Consider the following 22,780-nt stretch of genomic DNA (forward strand, 5'->3'; position numbering starts at 1 on the left):
AAAACACGTTACCTGAGAACAAGTAATAGATTCCAGTGACCAAAGTCAGGGAATATGTCGTTAGATAAAGACAACAAGATGAATGAAATATCACGTTTAATAAATATAGTGAGATTAGATCCAGCGGGAGATGCTTGATGAGAAGTCCGACTAGCAGAGCTCTCATCTGGGTAGATGGGCTCCAGCGATTGCCAAAGTGTGTGTGTGTGATCACGTGATGTGCGTTTTCAGCGTTTTGGTGTGGACGGAGAGCAGTTCAGAAACGCTGGGTAAAACGCGAGTGTGGACGCGGATCGTTTTCATTCTAAAACGCCGTTTTAAAACTAATACGCACTAGTGTAAACGGGGCCTAAGGGTACAGGGTTCAAGTCCCCGTTTGGACACTTATAAGACCCTTTTTGTGGAGCCACAGCTTTTGCGTTTGAGCAATCGCTTGCCGAAAGTTTCATCTGGATGCACAACACGTGTACTAGCCATGAGGACATGGCAGTACATGTAGTCGTAGCTGAGTTGTTTAGGCGATGGAAACCTGTTGGGGACTCCCCGCTTAAAGCAAGAAGCTTCTCCTCAACCATTTACCCCAGTATGCAGAAATTTTATAGGCTTGTTGTCTCAAGTTAAATGTCCGTACTTCCATGTCATACACCTCTTTAACAATATCATACCTTTCGTCTACAGATGGAGGATCTTCCTTTAGCAATTTTTTTTTGTAATGGCCTTTTTGCTAGTTGTTAGTATGTGTTCGGAAGATACACATCATTTTATGGTATTTCTGCAGAGTAAATTCCCAGGTACATAGTTTTAAAATTACATACCAGATTCAATCTCATTATTGCATTTATCTCTTTATTTAAATCTTTTGTATATTACAGTCCCTAAATATGTGGACATGATCTGCCAATACAATTTCACATTTTCTCCAGCATTCACCATTTTTTGATCTCCCGTTTGAAAGTATTTTATTTTAGGTGAAATAAAAAACCTGATAACATTTCTACAAATAAATCCCCTTCATTAATCAGAATTAATTGTGATCATTTGTGTTTCCCAAAGAGTTAACCATTCCTCATTTGTTAGTATTAATTTGGCTACCCTTTCCCATTTATGTTTTGTATACATTATTGAGTGTTTCTTTGTTAATGTCAGACAGGAATAAAGTCTTGATACTAGTTTTTTTTATTAACCTTCTTTTTGTAAGCATCTATAAATACCTGCACTACTGTTGTTTTTATGTCTTCAGAATCTCTTATGCTTTTATTGAAGTAGTGTCTAACTTGAAGGTAACGGAAAAAGTCTTGTTTATCTAAGTTATATATATTGGAAAGTTGTTGAAAACTTTCTAATTCATTATCAGTAGTGTTGAGACAGAAGGATGTTATGGCCTACAAACTCCATTGTTTAAATCTTAGATCTAGTTTTGCTGGTTTAAATTGAATATCATGTTCAACCCCTCTTAATATCTTAGCTTGTTTTTCACATTTAGGATTCTTTAATTCTTTGTACACTCAAAAAAATGATTCTTGCCTGTAATTGAAATTAAGCAAACAATTTAAATAGAGTTTGTTTAAAAAAGTAAAAAATAACTATTATTGCTTCAAATTATGCTGTCTCAACATGAATTTAATGGACTCGAAACAAACCTGCTCAAATTACATAAACTATACTTAATTGGTTGCCGTAAAGAGCGAATGCAGAGGTTGCGCATGCGCGTAATTTAAAAACACTGAAGGCGCCAGGACGGGCATGCGCATCGGTTAGGAACACTGAAGGCGCCAGGACGGGCTTGCGCATCGGTTAGGAACACTGAAGGCGGGCTAGCCGGCGGGCTAAGCGCGAGGAAGACAACGGTAGCAGAGAAGTGACAGTGAAGATCTGATCGGGAGAGTATACAAGGTAAGATATTTTCTTCATTTGTGATTGATGTGTAAACTATTTTAAGACGTGATTCTTTTATGCGATCGATATTGATTCATCGTCACATGGCGAATTAACTGACATTGGATATTTTGGGCCGTCACTTGCATTTTTAAAATTAACCATCGTTTGAGTAAGTTATGTGTATCCTTTTTCAGTGAAGCAGATTGCTTGCATGATTTAAAAAACAAAACAAAAAAAAATCTGCATCATTTCGACGTAATTCACTTTGCAAGCACGTTGACTATTTTTACAGTCTATGGTTAGAACACGTTAAACTTTATAATTTCTAGTAAAATTATCCTTTCTAGTAAAATATATTAATCTGTTATCACCTATCTGCAATTTGGGTCACTTTAAGCTATATATGGTCTACTATATTCATCTTAGGAAGACTGCACTTGTAACGTAACTTAATAATAATAGATTAACGTTAATGTTAGCAATCTCCACGTAACTTTATATTTTGCATTTTTATGCTTTAAAAATATGACGAAGCGTTGTACAAACTCGACATTATTTGAAAGTTGCATGTACAAGATTGTTGGATTATGTCATACTAAAGTCGTGTACTGGAAGTGAAAAATGTAACGTTAACGTTAGCAGCTACTTGTAAATGCTTATTTAAAACATATTGTGTATGTAAAAGTTAGTTGATAGTGCAATTTTTTTTTTTATTTAAAAAAATGTAATTTCATTACAAAACTCTAATTATATGTCATTTTTACCATTTCAGAGATCTCATCGTTGTGACATTCCACATTGTCTCCAGTTTGGGACAATCACTCAATTACAGTAAGTGTTTTTGTTTATTTATTTATATATATATATATATATATATATATATATATATATATATATATATATATATATATATATATATATATATATATCTTGTTTTATTTTGTAAAATTGTTACTTTTCTCACACTCACATGTTTTACTTTTAGATATGTGAGTCTTGAGAATGTGGCAATGTAAAGTGTGTGGCACAGAAGTATCCAGTAGGTATGAGTTATTGAAACATTCTAAGCTCAAACATGGACATTTTGGGGCAAGGTTCAGGCATCCTTGTGTATACAATACATGTCCTTGCACATTTAAATCATGGAATAACCTTTTAAGTCATATATACCGTGCACACGTTGATCAGTCATCTTCAAAACAAAATCAGTTAGCTACATTTTCATGTCAGCTGTGTACATGCATTGAGTCAAATGAAAGAGATTACTTTAGTCATCTAAATGAACATCTGCGTAAACATGAAACTGTGACTTGTGTATTTAAAGAGTGTACATTTAAAAGTAACATTTATAACACATTTCATACACACAAAAATAGGAAGCACAATCCACATTGTCTAACTGACTTTAAATTAACTGTTGTCACAGTCACTGCAGACTGTCAAGAGTCAGCCAGTTCTCCCATTGATTTACCCACATGTTCAACAGAATCTGTGTTAGAGTCATGCAATGATGCTAATACTGATGAAGATGTTTTTAAGGGAAGTGTTCTTAATATTGCCCTTGTTTTATTAAAGTTGGAAAACATTTTGCATGTCCCAGCCACCGCAGTTGATGAATTACTTCAGGAACTACATTATTCATTAACTTCAGCATCAAATCAAGTCACTTGTAGCATAATTTCTGACATTTTTAAAAATCACAACTTAGAAATTGATGAATTTGTCATTCAAGAGCTTTCTGAAGCAGCAGGCAGGTCAAATCCCTTGGTTAAAGCCATAGAAAAAGGTGGTCCCCTTGCCACTGCTTTCAAGCGGAAGCAATTCTACAAAGAACATGTAACAGTTGTAGAGCCTATTGAGTTTATCCTTAATCAAAAAAGTCGAAAAACCTATCAGTATATACCAATTTTGCCTTCTCTTCAGCTGTTGTTTAGTTGCAGTGATATTTTACAGTGTGTTATTGGGGACCACGAGAAGCAAAAAACTGATTCAGGGGCAGACAAAGAACAGCAGTATAGGTCAATCAGAGATGGACTTTATTGCAAGGAAAACACATTTTTTTGTGGAGAGGAATTAAAAATATCACTGTCATTGTACATTGATGATTTTGAACTCTGCAACCCCTTAGGCACTTCACGTAAAAAGCATAAACTTTGTGGGGTCTACTGGATTTTGAATAATTTGCCACCTGGATGCAGCTCCACACTTTCATCTATCTATCTGGCAGTTTTATGCAAGACTGAACATGTAAAGTCATATGGATATGGTACAATTTTGGAGCCCCTTTTACAGGAATTGATTACTTTAGAGAGTCAAGGTGTCTACCTTCCAGGGCTTGGACGGTTTGTGAAAGGTACAGTCCAGTCTGTCATTGCAGATAATTTAGGGGCCCACAGTTTAGCAGGCTTCATAGAAAGCTTCTCTGGTGAGTACTTTTGCAGGTTCTGCATAGGGAAGAGATTGGAGATTCAAGCTGAATCTGTTCTGACTGGCGACTTTGCCCTTAGAACAAAGGAAATTCATGATGCACATGTAGCATCTGCTAAAGAAAACTCTGTAGCATTTTGTGGAGTAAAAAGAGGTTGTGTGTTAACAGAGAATTTATCTCACTTTCATGTTACTAGAGGCTATCCACCAGATATTGCACACGACCTGTTTGAGGGTATTGTACCATTTGAACTTGCACTTTGCTTGAAAGAGTTTGTTTCCAAGAAGTACCTGTCTCTTGATACTCTAAACTCATTGATTTTGAACTTCCCTTATAAGTGGGGTGATAAAACCAATAAACCACACGTTATTCCATATACATATGCCTCCAAGAAGACAATTGGAGGTAACGCACATGAAAATTGGAATTTAATGAGATTGCTTCCATTCATCATTGGAGACTTGATACCAGAGACTGAGCCTGCTTGGATCATACTTCTTGATTTGAAAGAAATAGTTGAACTTGCTGTAGCCCCTATTCATAACGAAGAAACAGTAGCCTACTTAAACTGCAAAATTGTAGAGCACAGACACAGATTTGTTGAACTTTTTCCAGCACAACTGTTACCAAAACATCATTATGTGGAGCATTATCCACAAATGATTCAGTTTTTTGGACCTCTAGTAGGGCAGTGGACTATGAGGTTTGAGGCGAAACATAGCTTCTTTAAGAAAGTAGCTCGCCACACAAATTGTTTTAAAAACATAACGCTCACACTGGCTGCCAAACACCAGCAAATGATCGCTTATCAGATCCATTCTTGTAGCCTTAAGAAGTCCAGACTAGAAGTTACTAGTGTCTCCACACTTTCTGTGGATATTTTAAACAAGGAAGTGGTAGAAGGCTTAAGACAGAAATATCCAGGGATTAATGAAGTTCATCTGGCAAAAAATGTGACAAACAATGGGATAAATTATAGAACTGGTATGCTGATTTCGTTTGGGTCAGCAGGTGGGCTCCCAGAGTTTGCTGAAATTCTTCAAATCTTTATTGTCAAAAGCAGACTGAATTTTGTTGTGAAGGTACTGTGTGCATGGTATCAAGAACATTTTAGAGCTTTTCAGTTAACTGTCTCTCCTGATAGAGAGGTTGCCCTGGTTGATTTAGATCAGCTAACGGATGCTTATCCACTGTATGATTATATGGTAGGAGGAAGACGAATGGTGACCCTGAAGAGGCACATCCTCATTTAAGGTAATGTATTTATCAAGTGTTTTGTGTAAAATAAGTAATAAAATTGTATTACTGACTTTGTCATATTCTGCTTCATACCCTCTTATAGAAAAAAGAAAGATGTCGAGTCCAGTCAATCTAAGGATTGTTTTTGGTGGGGATGAAGATGCAAGAAAGCTTGCACTTAAGACAGGAATCCCAAAGTCTGTGGATGAACTTGTCCTTGAAATAATGACTGTTTTTGGTGTAAAGCAAAAGTTCAGGCTCCAGTACAAAGATAAGGACTTTGGAAATGAATACATGAATCTCACATCAACCACTCAAATTGAAGACAGGGATACCCTGAAAGTGATTTTTCTGTCAACTGATGACTTTAACTCCTGCATGCATGAGACTGCACCTGATGTACCGTCCTGTTCCAGCATTCTTGTTCCTTTGCACAAGACAACCTGTAGCTCTGACTCTCCTAACACAAGACATGCTAGCCCTTGTGAATTTGACTCAGTCTCAGAAGTCTACTTGTCTGAGGACTCATTTTCCAGCAGCACCGAGACTGTCTTGATTAAGTCTCCGGAGTCAAGAACCAGTTCTTGGCCTCAGGTTTTTGTAATTCCTCGTTTTTCTTGTTCTGCTGAAATTCAGCTTCAGAGAGCTGACACAGAGTTCAACAAAAGTGAAATGCTACTTATTCCACCACCAAAATTAAGATCTGACATTCTTGAAGGCATGGCTGAGGAGATCTTTAGGTATGCTGCATACCCCACTGATAGTCAGCTTGATCAGGCAGCTGAAGCCTTGATAAATGTCCACCCTTGCTTGAGGGAAAAGGGAACTCGCACTGGTCATGAAGGATGGAAACACTATCTAAAGATAAAGATGGCTAATTTCCGCTCAAAACTCAGCAAGATTGGACACCCAGAAATCACTGTAAATTCACTTAGGAACAAGCGTGAAGGTCGGGGTAAAGCGGCATCAAACATCAAAAAGCCAAAAAAGGCTGAGGTGAATTTCCTTCCCTGCCTTCCAAGAGGAGAAACAGCTGATAGTATGGAGAAGGAAAGAATTGCTCTCTTAACTGAAGTGAAAAAAAATAATAATGAGGCAGTCATAAAAGAAAAAATGCACTTGACCTTCTCCTATAGGCGACAAGAGTTGGTTGAGGACTTGCCAATGGTTTCTGATTTACAAAGTAGATGGCCTGCCCTGTTCACAGTCAATGAAGTAAGTGTTGGTGATATTTACACAATTATTTTCTAAATTTCAATTCATTTCTCCACAATACATCTACATTTCATCATCTACCTTTGCTTTATTTCTTTCAGATAAATGCAGAATTTATGAGGATAACGACTGTGCCTCTTCTGTCAAAGTTTTTCGCGCAGCTGGACAAATACACTGCTGATCTACAGAAGGTTTTCAGCGGCAAAGGAGGTGCTTCTGGACAGAAGATATCACGCATCATGACAGTTGCAGACAAGGTGTGGTAAATTGCATTACATTAAAAGATACATTAAAACTCTGAGTACATGAGTTTCACTCTCTATGTCGCGCATTTCATATGAGTTTGCAGCATATCTAATGCTCTGTAAACTCCTTGATGAGCATGTCAGTATGCTATTGTGGAAACAGAGTATAAACCAAAATCCTTGAACTGAAAACCCGCCTTAAAAAGTTTTAAGATGTAACATTAATTTTATTTTAAATATATTTATATAAATATGGGCCAAGTTATCAATTCTCATTAATGCATTTGAAAAGTGTTTTGTCAGCAACAAATGCAAAATATTCACAAGCTGAGATCATGAGCTGAGGTTCAATGAAGCTCTCATTAATGTGATAGTTTACCCCAAAATTAAAATGACTTCATCATTTACTCTCTCATGTTTTTTTTGTTTTTTTTTTAACTTTTAGGAGATTCTTTTAAACACAAAAGAAGATATTTTGAAGAATGCTGGTTATTGGTACACATTGACTTCCGTAGTTGGGAGAAAAAAAACATGTTAATCGTTGCCACCAACCAGCATTCTTCTAAATATTTTTTTTAGAATAGAAGAAAGAAACTCAAATAGGTGTGTGACAAGAAAAGGGTTTGCTTTAAGGCTTGTCCCAACCTACTGGAAGTTTTACTTCATATTTAACATTTAACAGTAATCACTATAGTTACTATATTAGTCAATGTTACCAATAATAATAAATAACAATCACAAATGAATACAAAATTAATGTTATTTTAACAATTATTGCACTACACAAAAATGCAGCAGATTAATATCTTCAATTTAATGTTTTATTTTCTATTTATAGTATAGTTCTATTTTTGACCAGGTTCCAGTGTCACACATTTCTTCCAACCCATACAGACAAATAAAACAGTTTTTGTAAATCACTTTCTTTAAAACACAAAACTGCAGATTCCTACACTTTGTCAACATTGCAACATATAAAACACTCAAAAATGTATAATTGCCACAAAAAATTTACATTACAAACAGAAACAAAACTTGTTCAGAAACTTCATCTATGTGCTGGATATATTTCCAGGTCTGGGGTGTTGTTTCCTCATCAGGAATGCATCACTGGTCTTGTGATCTTACCCCCATGTTGGTTTTATATTTTAATATTGTATAATTTTGTCTAATTTTCAGTGTGGTGACATACACATCAAGCGAGATTGTGTCATACAGAGTCTGTGTGTGTACTTCAATGAGGACATGACAACAGTTGTCAAAGAATTCGAGGTTTGTATACATATGTCTAAAGAACCTAACATACATTGACAGTCTAGATGTTGCCAGTATTTAACTGAAATTTAAAAGTATTAATGTTTTATTTATTTATTGTTATTAAATTATTTAATATTTATTTACTTGTTTATTTTAGGATAGCAACCCTAAAGAAGCAGAAGCAAGAATTTCTGAGACCACTCTGGGGCTTTTTGTGATTCGCAAGGAAGGTGCTGGTGCTGAGGAGGAGCCAAGTGATGTTGGAGTTGTGATAGAGGGTGTAACGCTGCTAGAGAACCTAAAGAGTATTTCCTTTGGATTAGTAATTCTCTTTGGACTGATCTACGCTCTCAATTTAAGCTATCCTCAAGGTCTCAAGTTCACATTTGAATTCTTTCAGAAGGTACTGATGAACTTAGATGGCAGCAAGCTGTCCCCAAAGGTACAAGCACTTAAAATTAAAATGTTTCAGTGAATAGGACATTCACTGTTTGCCTACATGCCTTCAACTGGAACAACATTGAAAACCTTTAGACAAGAATGCCCTAAAAGATATATTTCTACCGACTGATGACACTAACTCCAGTATGCCATGGACTGCACTTTCTTTTCTTTTTTTTAATCTCTGAAACTTTTAAAACAGGATATGTTACCCATTTTACTTTTGCGTCCAGGAAGCCAACGGATTACTTCTTTTCCAGATGTATTAAGACTGTCTTGGTTACATCTCCAGCCTCAGAATAGTAGTTTTTCATGTTTTTATGTTCTTCTGAAATGCTGGTTTAGAGGACTAAAATAGTTCAACAAAAGTGGAATGCTACTTATTCCACCACTTTAAGGTTTTAAAGGCACAGTTCACGTAAAAAAATGAAAATATACTCACTATTTACACTCCCTCAATTGGTTCCAAACCTTTATGAATTTCTTTCTTCTATTGAACACAAAATATATTTTGACATTAACTTCAATTGTAGGAAAAACAAATACAGTGAAAGTCAAGGTTTCCAGCTTTCTTTAAAATATATTATTTTGTGTGCAACAGAAGAAAAAAAACAATAAAAGTTTGAAACAAGTGAAAGGTGAGTAAATGCTCATTTTCAGGTGAACTTTTCCTTTAAAGCCACGACTGAGGAGTTTGGGAATTCAGCATTCCCATCTGCTGCGAGTAGGACTTGTTTTGCTGTTCTAAATGCTGAAAATTGTAGACCTGTTATATGTATTAAAGTCATACAAACTTTAGATATGTAAAGTAAAATGATTGCTTTTTCTTTTTATTTATTTTATTTCATTGCATTTTGTGTTTAGGTGTTATTTCATTATTGTATTGTCATTTCATTGTTAAGGGTCATTGTTAATTGTTTTAACAAACATTTAGAAAAAGAAGGGATCACTTACTTTTGTGTTATAAAATAGTAGTTTTACATGTTTTTATGTTCTTCTGAAATGCTGGTTTAGAGGACTAAAATAGTTTAACAAAAGTGGAATGCTACTTATTCCACCACTTTAAGGTTTTAAAGGCACAGTTCACGTAAAAAATGAAAATATACTCACTATTTACACTCCCTCAATTGGTTCCAAACCTTTATGAATTTCTTTCTTCTATTGAACACAAAATATATTTTGACATTAACTTCAATTGTAGGAAAAACAAATACAGTGAAAGTCAAGGTTTCGAGCTTTCTTCAAAATATAGTATTTTGTGTGCAACAGAAGAAAAAAAACAATAAAAGTTTGAAACAAGTGAAAGGTGAGTAAATGCTCATTTTCAGGTGAACTTTTCCTTTAAAGCCACGACTGAGGAGTTTGGGAATTCAGCATTCCCATCTGCTGTGAGTAGGACTTGTTTTGCTGTTCTAAATGCTGAAAATTGTAAACCTGTTATATGTATTAAAAAGTGATGCAAACTTTAGATATGTAAAGTAAAATGATTGCTTTTTTAAAATTTATTTTATTTCATTGCATTTTGTGTTTAGGTGTTATTTCATTATTGTATTGTCATTTTATTGTTAGGGGTCATTGTTAATTGTTTTAACAAACATTTAGAAAAAGAAGGGATCATTTACTTTTGTGTTATAGATCAGGAGAGAACATTGTTAACCATACTATGAGGTAACATGACAATGTAACTTTGAAAATGTGAAATTAATGTTTGATGTTGAATTATGTTTCCTTGTTGATGCCTGTTACTTGTAGGCACACAAAACTAAAAAGTCACAACCAGAAAGCTATTGCAGTTATTTGTTAAGCACTGCATTACAGTATGTTTTTGTCAGATTGGATGTTATTGGACAATAAATGTTAAAAAATTTAATCTGTGTTGAGAATTTATTTAATAAACCTAAGAACATAAAAGGTGATTATATAAAACAAATAATAATAATGTATTCGAAATGAGTAAAGTCTATGTATTATACAAGAATAAAACCTATTTCAGCAGTTATCATAACATTTATTTAATTCATTCATGTTAACTGAACATAAATGGGTTAGGCTTAAACTAATGTTAACTTTTACGTTGGATTTATGTGATTAAATTGGATGGAAAATTGACATCCAATTGAATTACATAAAGTTTAACTTTTGGGGTTAAATATTTTTTTGAGTGTACCAAATTTCTAAAGAGCTCTTTGTCAGGGAATTCAGTTTATGCAGTTCTGTATGTTAGAAGTTTCTATCTCCTAATAATTATTGGAGAGGTAAGTGGATTAGTAATTGTTCAAATTCTTTCCACTTTGCACAGTATTTGTCATTGCACCAACAAACTATGTGTCTAAGCTGTGCTGCATTACAATAAACATCTAATGATGTTTTCCGTTCCAAATGAAGCGAGACACTAGTTTTTTCCATTCATCAAATTGGCTTTTTGGTTTCTCCACTGGTAAAGCTTTAAAGAGAAAAAGTGGGCATGGTAATATATTCATCTTTATTATCTCTATTCGATTATATAGATCTAAAGATAGAAGGGGCCATCTGTTCAAATCCTTTATTATAGTTTCTGTAATGGGAAAGTCATTTATTTTTATAGATACCTGATAGGTCTGCAGAGATTTGAACTCCCAAGTTATCTGATAAAAGGTATGTTCCATTTAAATGCATAATCCTTGTGTATTTTATCATCTGGGTTATAGTTGCATTAAAGAGTTTGTGTTTTAAGTAAATTTAATCTATATCCTGAATGTAATCCAAATTTGTCAAGAGAATGCATCACCTTAGGTGAACTAAATTCTGGATATGTAAGAAACAAAAACACATCATCAGCATATAAACAAATTTTATGTTCTACATCTTTAATTTTCACTCCCCTTATTTCTGCACAATCTCTGATTAGTTGTGCCAATGGTATAACAAATAATGCAAATAAGGAAGGACTTAATGGGCAACCTTGTCGACATCCTCTAATATAATATGTTCTGAAAATATCCACAGTTATTTTAATTCTAGCTGTAGGAGTTTAAAATAAAGATTTAAAAAATGTATAATGTCATTCTCAAATCCAAATCGTTGCAGAACTAAATATAAAAAATCCCAACTCATCGAATCGAAAGCTTCTTCTGCGTCTAGGCTACTTAGAAGAGTGCTAATCTTGTTTTGAGCTATATAATCTATTACGTGAAGGGCTCGCCATATATTATCATATGTTTGTCTTTGTTTTATAAAACCTGTTTGATAAGTATCTATTAGGTCTGAAAGAATGTCCTATAATTGTTTAGCTAATATAGATGCATAGGGCCCTATCATACACCCGGCGCAATGTGGCACAAGACGCAAAGCAATTGCTATTTGCTACTTTCACCTTGGCGCAAGGGTCATTTTGAGGCATTGCGCCAAACTGTTTAAATAGCAAATGCATTTGCGCTCGTATGTGCGCCTATAGGCATTCTGGTCTAAAAAAGCAGGCATGTTTTGGCGCGTTGCTATTTTGAGAAACTGTAAATAGTCTGTTCTTTAGATCAGAACAAAGTTGGTCTATTGTTTGGCGCAAAGTGTGCCTGGCTTACACACTACACACAAGATGCAGAGCAATACGCAAATATCATTACATATGAAAAAGATATTAAGGATATATATATATATATATATATATATATATATATATATATATATATATATATATATATATATATATATATATATGTATATAGGATATAAATATAAATGATTAAATTATTACAAAACATATTAATTTCTAGCCTACATGAATTTTAAAAACCACTGCCTTCAGCCTTTCTTCATCTCGAGAGGCTTTTTCAGTTCATTTAATTTGCTTTTGTATAATGTTATTATTATTAGCAGTATTATTTATTATATCCATATTTATATTTGTTTGATTAAAAACAAGTTTAGATTTGTCCACCTGTCAGGTTTTAGGTCGTATGGGGCACAGCAGGTGTATTTGGAAATAACTCAGTTTTTTGAACATACTTGATTATCAATGTTAATTTATTCGTTTGCTGGAAATTAGAACTGAATTTAGAAATAGTTTTAAAACAAATTTTTGCGCTTAACAAACAAAATTAATTATTTATAGGCTAATTGATGTCTGAGCGTAAAGGTTTCCCTATCCACGAGAGCAAAAGCGAAAGTGAACTTACTTTACGTCATGTAAATTGCAAATGCAAATGCGCTCATGACGCGACGCAACTGGCTCTTAAAGGTAATGGGAGATGAGTCGCTGATTGGTTTATTCTCAAAACACACCTATAACTCATTAACAAAATAAACTCAACCCTTTTAGACCATGCGCCATGGCGCAAAATGGATTTTCCCATCCTTAAATTAGAAAGTATGGATTCTGACACGCCCTCAAATATTTTATTGAGTTCCACTTTAACTTCTTTGATATTATTAAAAATATCTGGATATTTACCATATTTAGTCTCTAAATCTTCAAGTTGTATATTTATATTATTTATGTAATTCCATTTTTTTCTTGATCCCAACATTATAAGTTTACCTCGCATAACAGCTTTTAGCTGCGTCCCATCGATACTAGGTGACACCTCTGCATTATTATTGTTTTAAATATTCTAATAGTTCTTTTTTAACATATTCCACACACGTTAAATCATTTAAATGATTAAGTTTAAATCGCCAAAATGTCTTACTCAACCTGTCTCTTTCTCTCGTGTTTTCCACGAAAATTCTGCTCTTGAATTTTCTAATTCTTACACCAACTTTCTTTCAAATGCTAATGCTTCTTTGCCATCTTGTTCAGACACTGAACAACTTGCTGAAACCTTTAATTCTGCTTGTGATTTTGCTTTAAATGAAGTTGCTCCTCTTAAATCAAAGAGGTCTAGGGTTAGTTCAATTCCTCAGCCCTGGTTAAATTCATCTACCCGTACTCTCAGGCAAGAGTGCAGAAGGGCTGAGCGCAGGTGGAAAAAGGATGGGCTTCAGGTTTCCTACCAGATTTTAAAAGACTGCCTAAATTCATATCAAGACTCGGTCAGTGAGGCTAAATCTAAATATTTTTCAAATTTGATTGCTAAAAGTGCAAGTAAGCCAAAAGTCCTTTTTAAAACTATTAATTCAGTTCTTAATCCAACTATGTGCTCTGTTCCTGTTGTCAATCTGGAGACGTGCATAAAGTTCTCCGACTTTTTTGCTCAGAAAATACAAGATATTAAATCACACCTCTTTCCCACCGACATAGATCATTCTGATTCGGTCCCTCCATCAAACAGTTTCACAAATTTTCAGCCTGTATCTTCTTCTCAGCTACTTAATACAATTTCTCAGATGAAACTCACCTTTTGTCCTTCAGATGTGCTGCCCTGCCGTCTTTTTAAAGAGGTTTTAGATACAATCTGCCCCTCCCTCTTAGCCTTAATAAACAGCTCCTTAATAAACGGGGTTTTTCCAGATGTCTTTAAACATGCTGTTGTACAGCCTCTATTAAAGAGGCCTAATCTTGATCCCGCTGTGCCTGACCACTACAGGCCCATATCTAAGCTCTCATTTATCTCAAAGGTTTTAGAGAAAATTGTGCTTTCACAATTGACCTCATATCTGGACATTTTTTATATTCTAGACCCCTTCCAATCTGGTTTTAGAGCAAAACACAGCACTGAGTCTGCACTACTAAAGGTCACAAATGACATTTTACTCTCCATGGATTCTGGATCTTCTGCGATTTTAATACTTTTAGACCTAAGCGCTGCTTTTGATACCGTAGATCACAACATATTATTGAGACGACTTGAGTGTGTTGTTGGGGTTCAGGGCCTTGCCTTGCAGTGGTTCTCCTCATATCTTATATATCTTGCCATATCATATCTTATCATAGGGGAGATCTTTTTCTGTAAATATTGGATCCTTTACTTCACCACCTAAACCTATTCATTGTGGTGTTCCACAAGGATCTATTATTGGCCCTCTTTTATTTTCTCTTTATATGCTTCCTTTAAGCTCAATACTCCTCAAACATAAAATAAGCTATCACTGCTATGCTGATGATCTCCAACTATACTTTCCAATCAAACTAGGAAAAGATTTATCATTAGAAAATCTTTTCCTATGCCTTACCGACATTAAGACCTGGATGACAAATAACTCTCTGCAACTAAATGAGAATAAAACAGAAGTGTTAATTTTAGGTCCTGCTGCTACCAACAATTCAATTAAAACTCAGCTAGGAGCCCTAAACGACAATCTGCACAATCACGCCAAGAATCTCGGAGTTATCTTTGATCCACTCTTGCAGTTTGACAAACATGTAAATGCAGTTGTGAAGAGCAGTTTCTTCCAGCTTAGATTGGTGGCAAAAGTTAAACGCTTTCTTTCTAAAAAAGATTTAGAAATCGTAACCCATGCTTTAATCTCCTCTCGTCTAGACTACTGCAATTCTTTGTATATTGGCCTACCTCAGTCAACACTCTCTCGGCTACAGTTGGTCCAAAATGCAGCCGCCAGATTAATAACAGGAACTAAGAAAAGAGAGCATATCTCCCCTGTCCTTGCCTCATTGCACTGGCTACCTATAAAATACAGGGTTGATTTTAAAATTCTTCTTTTCACTTATAAAGCTTTGCACAATTCTGCCCCGGCCTATGTCAGCGAGCTTATTAGGCCATATACAGCTTGCAGATTCTTTAGATCACATGATCAGTTTCTTTTGTCTGTCCCTCGGTCTCGCTGCAAGTCAAAGGGTGATCGAGCTTTCAGTGTTGCGGCCCCAAGGCTTTGGAATAGTCTCCCTCTGAATATCAGAATCTCTCCTTCTTTGGATGCTTTTAAATCTAACTTAAAGACACATTTTTACTCTCTTGCCTTTGACTGATGCATGCATGTTATTTTTGTATTATTTATATTTTAGTATTACTTTTAAATATATTTCATTGTATTTTTAATACCAGTTATTTTTAGTTTTATTGTCTAGTTTATTTTATTATAAAGCACTTTGGATCAACTACGGTTGTGTTAAATTGTGCTCTATAAATAAAGTTTGCCTTGCCTTGCCTTGCCTCTGTGCATTAGGTAGTTTACGATTACATAAGTTCCTGTTTAATAGTGAACTTGTATTGAAGGGCATCCTTCAATCGGAAAGGATGTGTTATGTAAGGGGTCTGGATCTTGCTTTTGATGAATTGCCTTTAGAGAGAACACTTGGATTACAGTGGCATAGGGAATCTGTCTGCTTCAAGTTTAAAGTACACCTAAAAGAACAACCTGCCTCTCTGCGTGGCATATTATCTACTGTCGCTTCTGTTTATGACCCTTTAGGACTCATTGCACCTGTCCTTTTCAATGGAAAGCAAATCCTGCAAGAGGTGTGCAAGAATGGCAGTGGTTGGGATGACCCTCTGATGGATGGACTGAGTTTAAGATGGGTAAAATGGAAACAAGATTTACAAAGCCTGCAAAATCTAAGCATACCACGCACATATGTATCATTGAATTTCGGGAAACCAATTAGTACTGAATTGCATCATTTCTCCGTTGCTAGTACTGATGGATATGGTTAATGTTCTTATGTCAGAGTAAAGAATGAAGAAGGAAATGTTCATTGTGCACTAGCGATGGCAAAATCAAAAGTTGCACCTCTCAAAGTTATAACGGTCCCTAGGTTGAAATTGGCCGCTACTATAGTTTCTGTGGAAGTAAGTAGTACCATGCCAGAGAGGCAAAAGGCAGAACTCTATGTACTCAAATGTCTGCAGGAGCATTTTCATAAGGATGAGCTAGAGAAGGTAAAAGGTGGGAGGAATGTGTCATGTGGTGCGTTATGTCCTTTGACACTTTCTTGGATGTTGATGGTACGCTTAGGGTGGGAGGAAAACTTACTCTTTCTCGTTACCCGGACCCTGTAAAGCATTCCATAATTATCCCAAAGATCCATCAATTTACAAATATAGTGACTCGTCAGAAATGGAATATGCCTAAGAGAAACCTTCAAATTAATGACATTGTATTGGTGAAGGAAGAAAACTTGCCTAGAAATGAATGGAAGCTAGGTAGGATACAGGAAACCATTAGTAGTGGTGACGGGCTTATTAGAAAGGCTAAAGTGCTCTTAGGTGATTGTAAACTTGATGCAAAGGGAAAACGTACAACCAAGCAATCCATAGTTGAAAGACCAGTGCGAAAACTTGTATTGCTAAAGGAAGGAAATTAATAGTTATTTAAAATTGTGTAAAAAAAAAAGTGGATCATGAAATCGTTTTAAATTTTCTACATATTTATGGGTGCGTATTTATTATCATGGTGAGAAAAAAAGGTATTTATAAAAAATAAAAAAAGGGGGAAAAGAAAAAAATACACGTGAAGAGTTTGTTACTAGGAAATTATTCATGACTTGTAATTTGGGTTTAATATTTGCACTCATAATTTGGTGGGAGTGTTAATAACTTTGACATGGTGTCTTTGTTATTGCATCTTTTCTACAATGTTTATATTGTGTGTGTGTGTGTGTGTGTATGTGTGTGTGTGTGTGTATACTTTCTCTCTCTCTCTCCTCTATTATATGTATTTTTGATATTTTTGGGATTTATGTTATGAAGTGTTCAGTGTAAAACCGGAAGTCTTTTATTTTGAATTAATTACTATTACGGATATAAACAGACACGGAAAGATCGCACATGACCACGGCGTCCCAGCTGTGCGGTCTGCTACGGACTAAAGGTTTAGCTTCTGGTTTGATTGGAGAACAAGGTACTGACACTTCGTTTAAAATGTTTGTTTGTTTGTATTGAGTTTGTATCTTGAGTTTAAGTGATGTCTGTTTGTTTGTATATGGTTTTCATAGTTGCTTACATTTGGTTTCATTTTCTCTTTGTATACAAGCTCTTACGGTGTTTGCCATACGGTGCAAGGTGTTCAGTGTTTGGCCTATGGTATAAGGTGTTTGATGTTGACAACGGCGTCAGTGAAGTGAATGCTGCACTGAAATAAATCATGGGAAAACACCAGTGAAAGAGTCAATCCTTTATTGAACCAGGGAGCTACAGTCATTTTTATTGAAAATAGCTGCAAATACATATATACAAACATGCCATAGTCCAGCCCTCATCATAAAATACATACATGACGAGGTGGCCAAGTCCATCTAATCTCATCCTTGTCGTTCAAATGCTCTGTCATTTGAAAGAGGCCGGTGCTTCCGTGGAAGGTGTTTTACTCGCACGCTCTTATTGTTTTGAAGGATGTTGTTGCAAAATTTAACGTCATCTTTACCGAAAATAGCAGCAAATACATACAGAAATGCCGTAGTCCAGCCCCCAACAGGAAAGTGAGTACATACATGACGGGGTGGCCGAGTCCATCGAATCCCATTTTTGTCGTTCATTTGTTCTCTCGTTCATACGGCAAAACTGAAAGTCTTCTTACCGAAAATAGTTGCAGAAACATGCATATACAAAAAAGTGGTACAGTCCGGCCTCCACCTGAGGAAAAGGAAGATACATGACGAGGTGGCTGAGTGGTTAAGGCGATGGACTGCTAATCCATTGTGCTTTGCACGCGTGGGTTCGAATCCCATCCTCGTCGCTCATATGTTCTGGCATTCGAGAGATCATGGTGTTTTTGTAGAAGTTCTTTTACTCTCACTCTTTTAGCGATTTGAAGGATGTTGTTGCAAAATTTTATGTCATCTTTATCGAAAAAAGCTGCAAATACAAACATATTCCATAGTCCAGCCCCCATCATGAAAGTGAGTACATACATGACGAGGTGGAAGGGTCCATCGAATCCCATCCTTGTCGTTTAAGTGCTCTGGCGTTTGCAAGAGGCCGGTGCTTCCGTGGAAGGTGTTTTACTCGCACGCTCTTATCGTTTTGAAGGATTTTGTTGCAAAATTTAACGTCATCTTTACCGAAAATAGCAGCAAATACATACAGAAATGCCGTAGTCCAGCCCCCAACAGCAAAGTGAGTACATACATGACGGGGTGGCCGAGTCCATCGAATCCCATTTTTGTCGTTCATTTGCTCTCTCGTTCATACGGCAAAACTGAAAGTCTTCTTACCGAAAATAGTTGCAGGAACATACATATACAAATACATGCCACAGTCCGGCCTCCACCAGAGAAAAAGATAAGTACGTGACGAGGTGGCCGAGTGGTTAAGGCGATGGACTGCTAATCCCTTGTGCTTTGCACGCGTGGGTTCGAATCCCATCCTCGTCGCTCCTATGTTCTGGCATTTGAAAAATTATGGTGTTTCCATAGAAGTTCTCTCACTCTTTTAGCGTTTTGAAGGATGTTGTTGCAAAATTTTATGTCAACTTTATCGAAAATAGCTGCAAATACAAACATATATTCCATAGTCCAGCCCCTATCATGAAAGTGAGTACATACATGACGAGGTGGAAGAGTCCATTGAATCCCATCCTTGTCGTTCAAATGCTCTGGCGTTTGCAAGAGGCCGGTGCTTCCGTGAAAGGTGTTTTACTCGCACGCTCTTATCGTTTTGAAGGATTTCGTTGCAAAATTTAACATCATCTTTACCGAAAATAGTAGCAAATACATACAGAAATGGCGTAGTCCAGCCCCCAACAGGAAAGTGAGTACATACATGACGGGGTGGCCGAGTCCATTGAATCCCATTTTTGTTGTTCATTTGCTCTCGCGTTCATATGGCAAAACTGAAAGTCTTCTTACCGAAAATAGTTGCAGAAACATACATATACAAATATGTGCCACAGTCCGGCCTCCACCAGAGAAAAAGGAAAATAAGTGACGAGGTGGCCGAGTGGTTAAGGCGATGGACTGCTAATCCATTGTGCTTTGCATGCGTGGGTTCGAATCCCATCCTCTTCGCTCATATGTTCTGGCATTCGAGAGATCATGGTGTTTCTGCAGAAGTTCTCTCACTCTTTTAGCATTTTGAAGGATGTTGTTGCAAAATTTTATGTCAACTTTATCGAAAACAGCTGCAAATACAAACATATATTCCATAGTCCAGCCCCCATCATGAAAGTGAGTACATACATGACGAGGTGGAAGAGTCCATCGAATCCCATCCTTGTCGTTCAAATGCTCTGGCGTTTGAAAGAGGCCGGTGCTTCCGTGAAAGGTGTTTTACTCGCACGCTCTTACCGTTTTGAAGGGTGTTGTTGCAAAATTGAACGTCATCTTTACCGAAAATAGCAGCAAATACATACAGAAATGCCGTAGTCCAGCCCCCAACAGGAAAGTGAGTACATACATGACGAGGTGGCCGAGTCCATCGAATCCCATTTTTGTCGTTCATTTGTTCTCTCGTTCATACGGCAAAACTGAAAGTCTTCTTACCAAAAATAGTTGCAGAAACATATGTAACCCTAGTGAAATAGTTAAATATTTATTTATAATATTATTTAGAGTAGTATAATCATATTATTATTATATCTACAAGTCTTTATTAATATAATAAACGAAAAAAAAATTCATGTATAAAAATGTAGTTAGAGGTAAAGTAACAACCAATCGTAGGAGCGGGTTGTTAGCTCCGCCCCTTCCAGCTTGCCGGGAGAGAGAGACAGAGCAGAGACAAGACCGGTTGGCAGAACAATAGAGAGGAGCAAACTTGAACAAAAAGATTCAAATACAGTACGTTATGATTCCTAAACAGTTTAAAAGTGATTGTAGTTGTACCAAATCAAGTTGTACCTGCAAAATAGTTGTTATTTAGTGTGTTAGTGTGTTTAAGTCAGACCGCATGTTGCATTGCGTTTACAGTGCGCTGACGCCATTTTGCAATCGCGTGTGTGTGAGAAGACCATAGAGTGATATAAGCTGCTTTTCCACTATCGTGCCAAACCGTTCTAAGAACACTTCGGTACGGTTACGGTTGTTTCTCCACTGAGCCTGGAACGGCGCGGCACGATTACAAACCGTTCTCAGCCCGGAATTCTCGGCACGGTTAGACAACCGTGCTGAACTGTGCTGACAGATTCTGTGTGTTGACGTCGCGACTCGGTTGCTAAGCTACCACAGCTGGCTCAGCAGAAGTGCGCTAGTCATCAGACATCCTCAATAAACTACAGTACATTCAATATAAAATAATGATCCAGGTCTAAACGATACAGTTTGAAAAGGGTTTTAAAACCATAGAGTAGTCTCTGGCAGAGAAGTGAATAACTCCTCACATTCTTACAAAGATATTTTATTCATTAAAGTTATTATTTTATTGACTTGAATACAGACCTACTTCGCCTGCCTGAATGTGAGTTTATTGCACGCAGCGCTGTATTTCACAGCACAAAACTCGCTCTGATCCGGGAGAGCGACTTGCGCTGCTGACTTTTTTTTCCTGCTGCGCATCGAATAAAGCGAATAAAGTCACGCTTTGCATCGTCGATGTCCAAATTCCACAACAACATCACTATATCCATGGAACACGAACTTGCAGACTCTTTTAACAACAAGGAAATAATTGCACTTTTTAATTCAAAGCCAGGACAGCTTGTTAATACCGGCGAGACCACCTGAAGGACGTCGTGTTGTAATGTCGGCCGTCCAAAAGACTTTGCTTGAAAGCTTTACGGAGCGGCACTGTAACTGTCCAAGGTACTGTTGTATGATTTATATTACAGCATATGCACTAATAAATAAGTCAAAAGAATGAATGAATTAAATAAATATGGATTCTTGAATGTCAGTATTGCTTTTACTCAAAAAATATCAATACGTTTTTACAAATGTTTTATAAAAATAAAATGAGCAATTTTCTTCATTTCAGCTATAGGCAATTAAATGATTCAGTTTTACATAAGTTATATGACATTTATGAGGCATGTAACATGTTTCTGTGTTTTTTTTTTTTTTTGTGGTGATCTTTAATATAGCTACGCAAATATTTTCTAAAACGTCTAGCAATAATTCGCCTACAGCTTGTTAGTTAATTATGAACACAAAAATAACTATTATAATAAAAATAAAAGGATCAAAATAAAAAGATAATAGAGCAGCATTTTGCTAAATATAATAGTGCTTTATATGCTTTAAATCCTGCGATATATGTGTTGTTTCATATTCGTTTTTTATTTCACTTGCTGCATTCGTTATTTAATGTTTGAATAGTAAAACAAATAACAGCCATCGCTTAATTGGTTTCATTTTACCATCAAAATGTAGTATATTTTATATCATTATCAACTTTTGATATAAAAACGCAGTGTAATTTAATTAATTGTTAAAAATGAAATAATTTATGTGCTGTGTTTTTATTAGTGAAAGTGCCCGCTCACCTTTGACAAGGCCTGTCCAAAATTATATTTCTGCCACGATAATGCAAATGCACTATTATTGTTGTCTTATCATTGTTTATTTTTCTGTTATGTTCAGAGATTTTAAATATTATTTATTTCCCCTTCAATTATTTTCAATCATCACGTTACATTTTGGTAATTTTCCCTCCAAATAAAATTTAGCCAGAGCTGCGCAACATATAAATAAATAGGGGTGCACATTTAGCACCCCTATTTGATAGAGCGGCATAACAGTGTTTAGTCACATGGTTGCTTTTGCTTTTATGAAAAAAAAAGAAATAAATAGTTTCGGCTCTTATTTAACTTTAATTGAACAAAGGGAGCCGTTTACATTGCGTTACCAAGGCAACTACTGATGCGTTTTGTGTAATGTTTTAAAGAGCTTTGTCGCAGCACGACAGTGGAAAATGAAACCGTATCCGTGCTGTCTGGCCCGGTTTGGCACGGAATGGAACAGTTCTGTTTAAAGAACGATTCAGCACGATAGTGGAAAAGCGGCTATAGACATCGCGAATTTGACAGGTATTCCATTATATTAGCTCATTTTATGGTAAACATGAGTGTGTATGTGTTTTATTTGTTCCACGTGTTGTATATTTTGTATGTTTTTGAAATGATTTTGAACATATTAAACTTATTTATATATTCTGGTCTGTGATCAGGCCAAGTTTTTTTCTGAGGACATTTTCCCAGTTTCACTGGATTCCTTGTATTGATGGCGAGCCTCCTACGTCGACCTGGAAAATTGTGAAGTACACATATTTCAATTTATCCTCATTTCACCAGATAAAGTAAGAATTTGCCAAAAAGTTAATTCCTTTATTGGACT

The 22,780-nt window shown here is 35.9% G+C and overlaps 3 protein-coding genes, 1 long non-coding RNA gene, 2 other non-coding genes and 1 pseudogene across 9 annotated transcripts in view; 4 read left to right on the top strand and 3 right to left on the bottom strand.

The window, feature by feature from the left end:
• LOC101886199 (uncharacterized) overlaps positions 1-22,780 on the bottom strand; it is an 883,799-nt gene that overhangs the window by 249,623 nt on the left and 611,396 nt on the right. The gene's annotated exons all lie outside the window — the stretch shown is intronic.
• The window catches only part of LOC148680953 (uncharacterized), a 217,811-nt pseudogene that overhangs the window by 80,851 nt on the left and 114,180 nt on the right, over positions 1-22,780 (bottom strand). The gene's annotated exons all lie outside the window — the stretch shown is intronic.
• The window catches only part of LOC148680963 (protein NLRC3-like), a 156,759-nt gene that overhangs the window by 43,174 nt on the left and 90,805 nt on the right, over positions 1-22,780 (top strand). The gene's annotated exons all lie outside the window — the stretch shown is intronic.
• Positions 1,803-10,573, top strand: LOC147842319 (uncharacterized). Of its 2 annotated transcripts, XM_088650320.1 has the most exons (8): positions 1,803-1,893; positions 2,651-2,709; positions 2,864-2,921; positions 5,516-5,560; positions 5,649-6,760; positions 6,862-7,017; positions 8,185-8,277; positions 8,420-10,573. In XM_088650320.1, the coding sequence occupies exons 5-8, from the start codon at positions 5,660-5,662 to the stop codon at positions 8,735-8,737; spliced, it is 1,668 nt and encodes a 555-aa protein (XP_088506446.1). In that variant the 5' UTR covers positions 1,803-1,893; positions 2,651-2,709; positions 2,864-2,921; positions 5,516-5,560; positions 5,649-5,659; the 3' UTR covers positions 8,738-10,573. The 2 variants fall into 2 exon arrangements, with proteins under 2 accessions (XP_088506446.1, XP_087123773.1); XM_087267647.2 differs by lacking the exon at positions 2,864-2,921.
• On the top strand, positions 18,168-18,249 carry trnas-gcu (transfer RNA serine (anticodon GCU)). Its single transcript has one exon. It is a non-coding gene; the product is annotated as a tRNA-Ser (tRNA).
• Positions 18,805-18,886, top strand: trnas-gcu (transfer RNA serine (anticodon GCU)). Its single transcript has one exon. It is a non-coding gene; the product is annotated as a tRNA-Ser (tRNA).
• The window catches only part of LOC148680967 (uncharacterized), a 663,035-nt gene continuing 661,749 nt past the window's right edge, over positions 21,495-22,780 (bottom strand). The window contains exon 2 of the long non-coding RNA XR_015943054.1: positions 21,495-22,449. This is a non-coding gene — a long non-coding RNA (uncharacterized LOC148680967). The remainder of the gene's footprint in view (positions 22,450-22,780) is intronic.

The sequence above is a fragment of the Danio rerio genome, chromosome 4 (assembly GCF_052040795.2).
Source record: "Danio rerio strain M-AB ecotype USA chromosome 4, GRCz13ab, whole genome shotgun sequence".
NCBI lineage: Eukaryota > Metazoa > Chordata > Actinopteri > Cypriniformes > Danionidae > Danio > Danio rerio.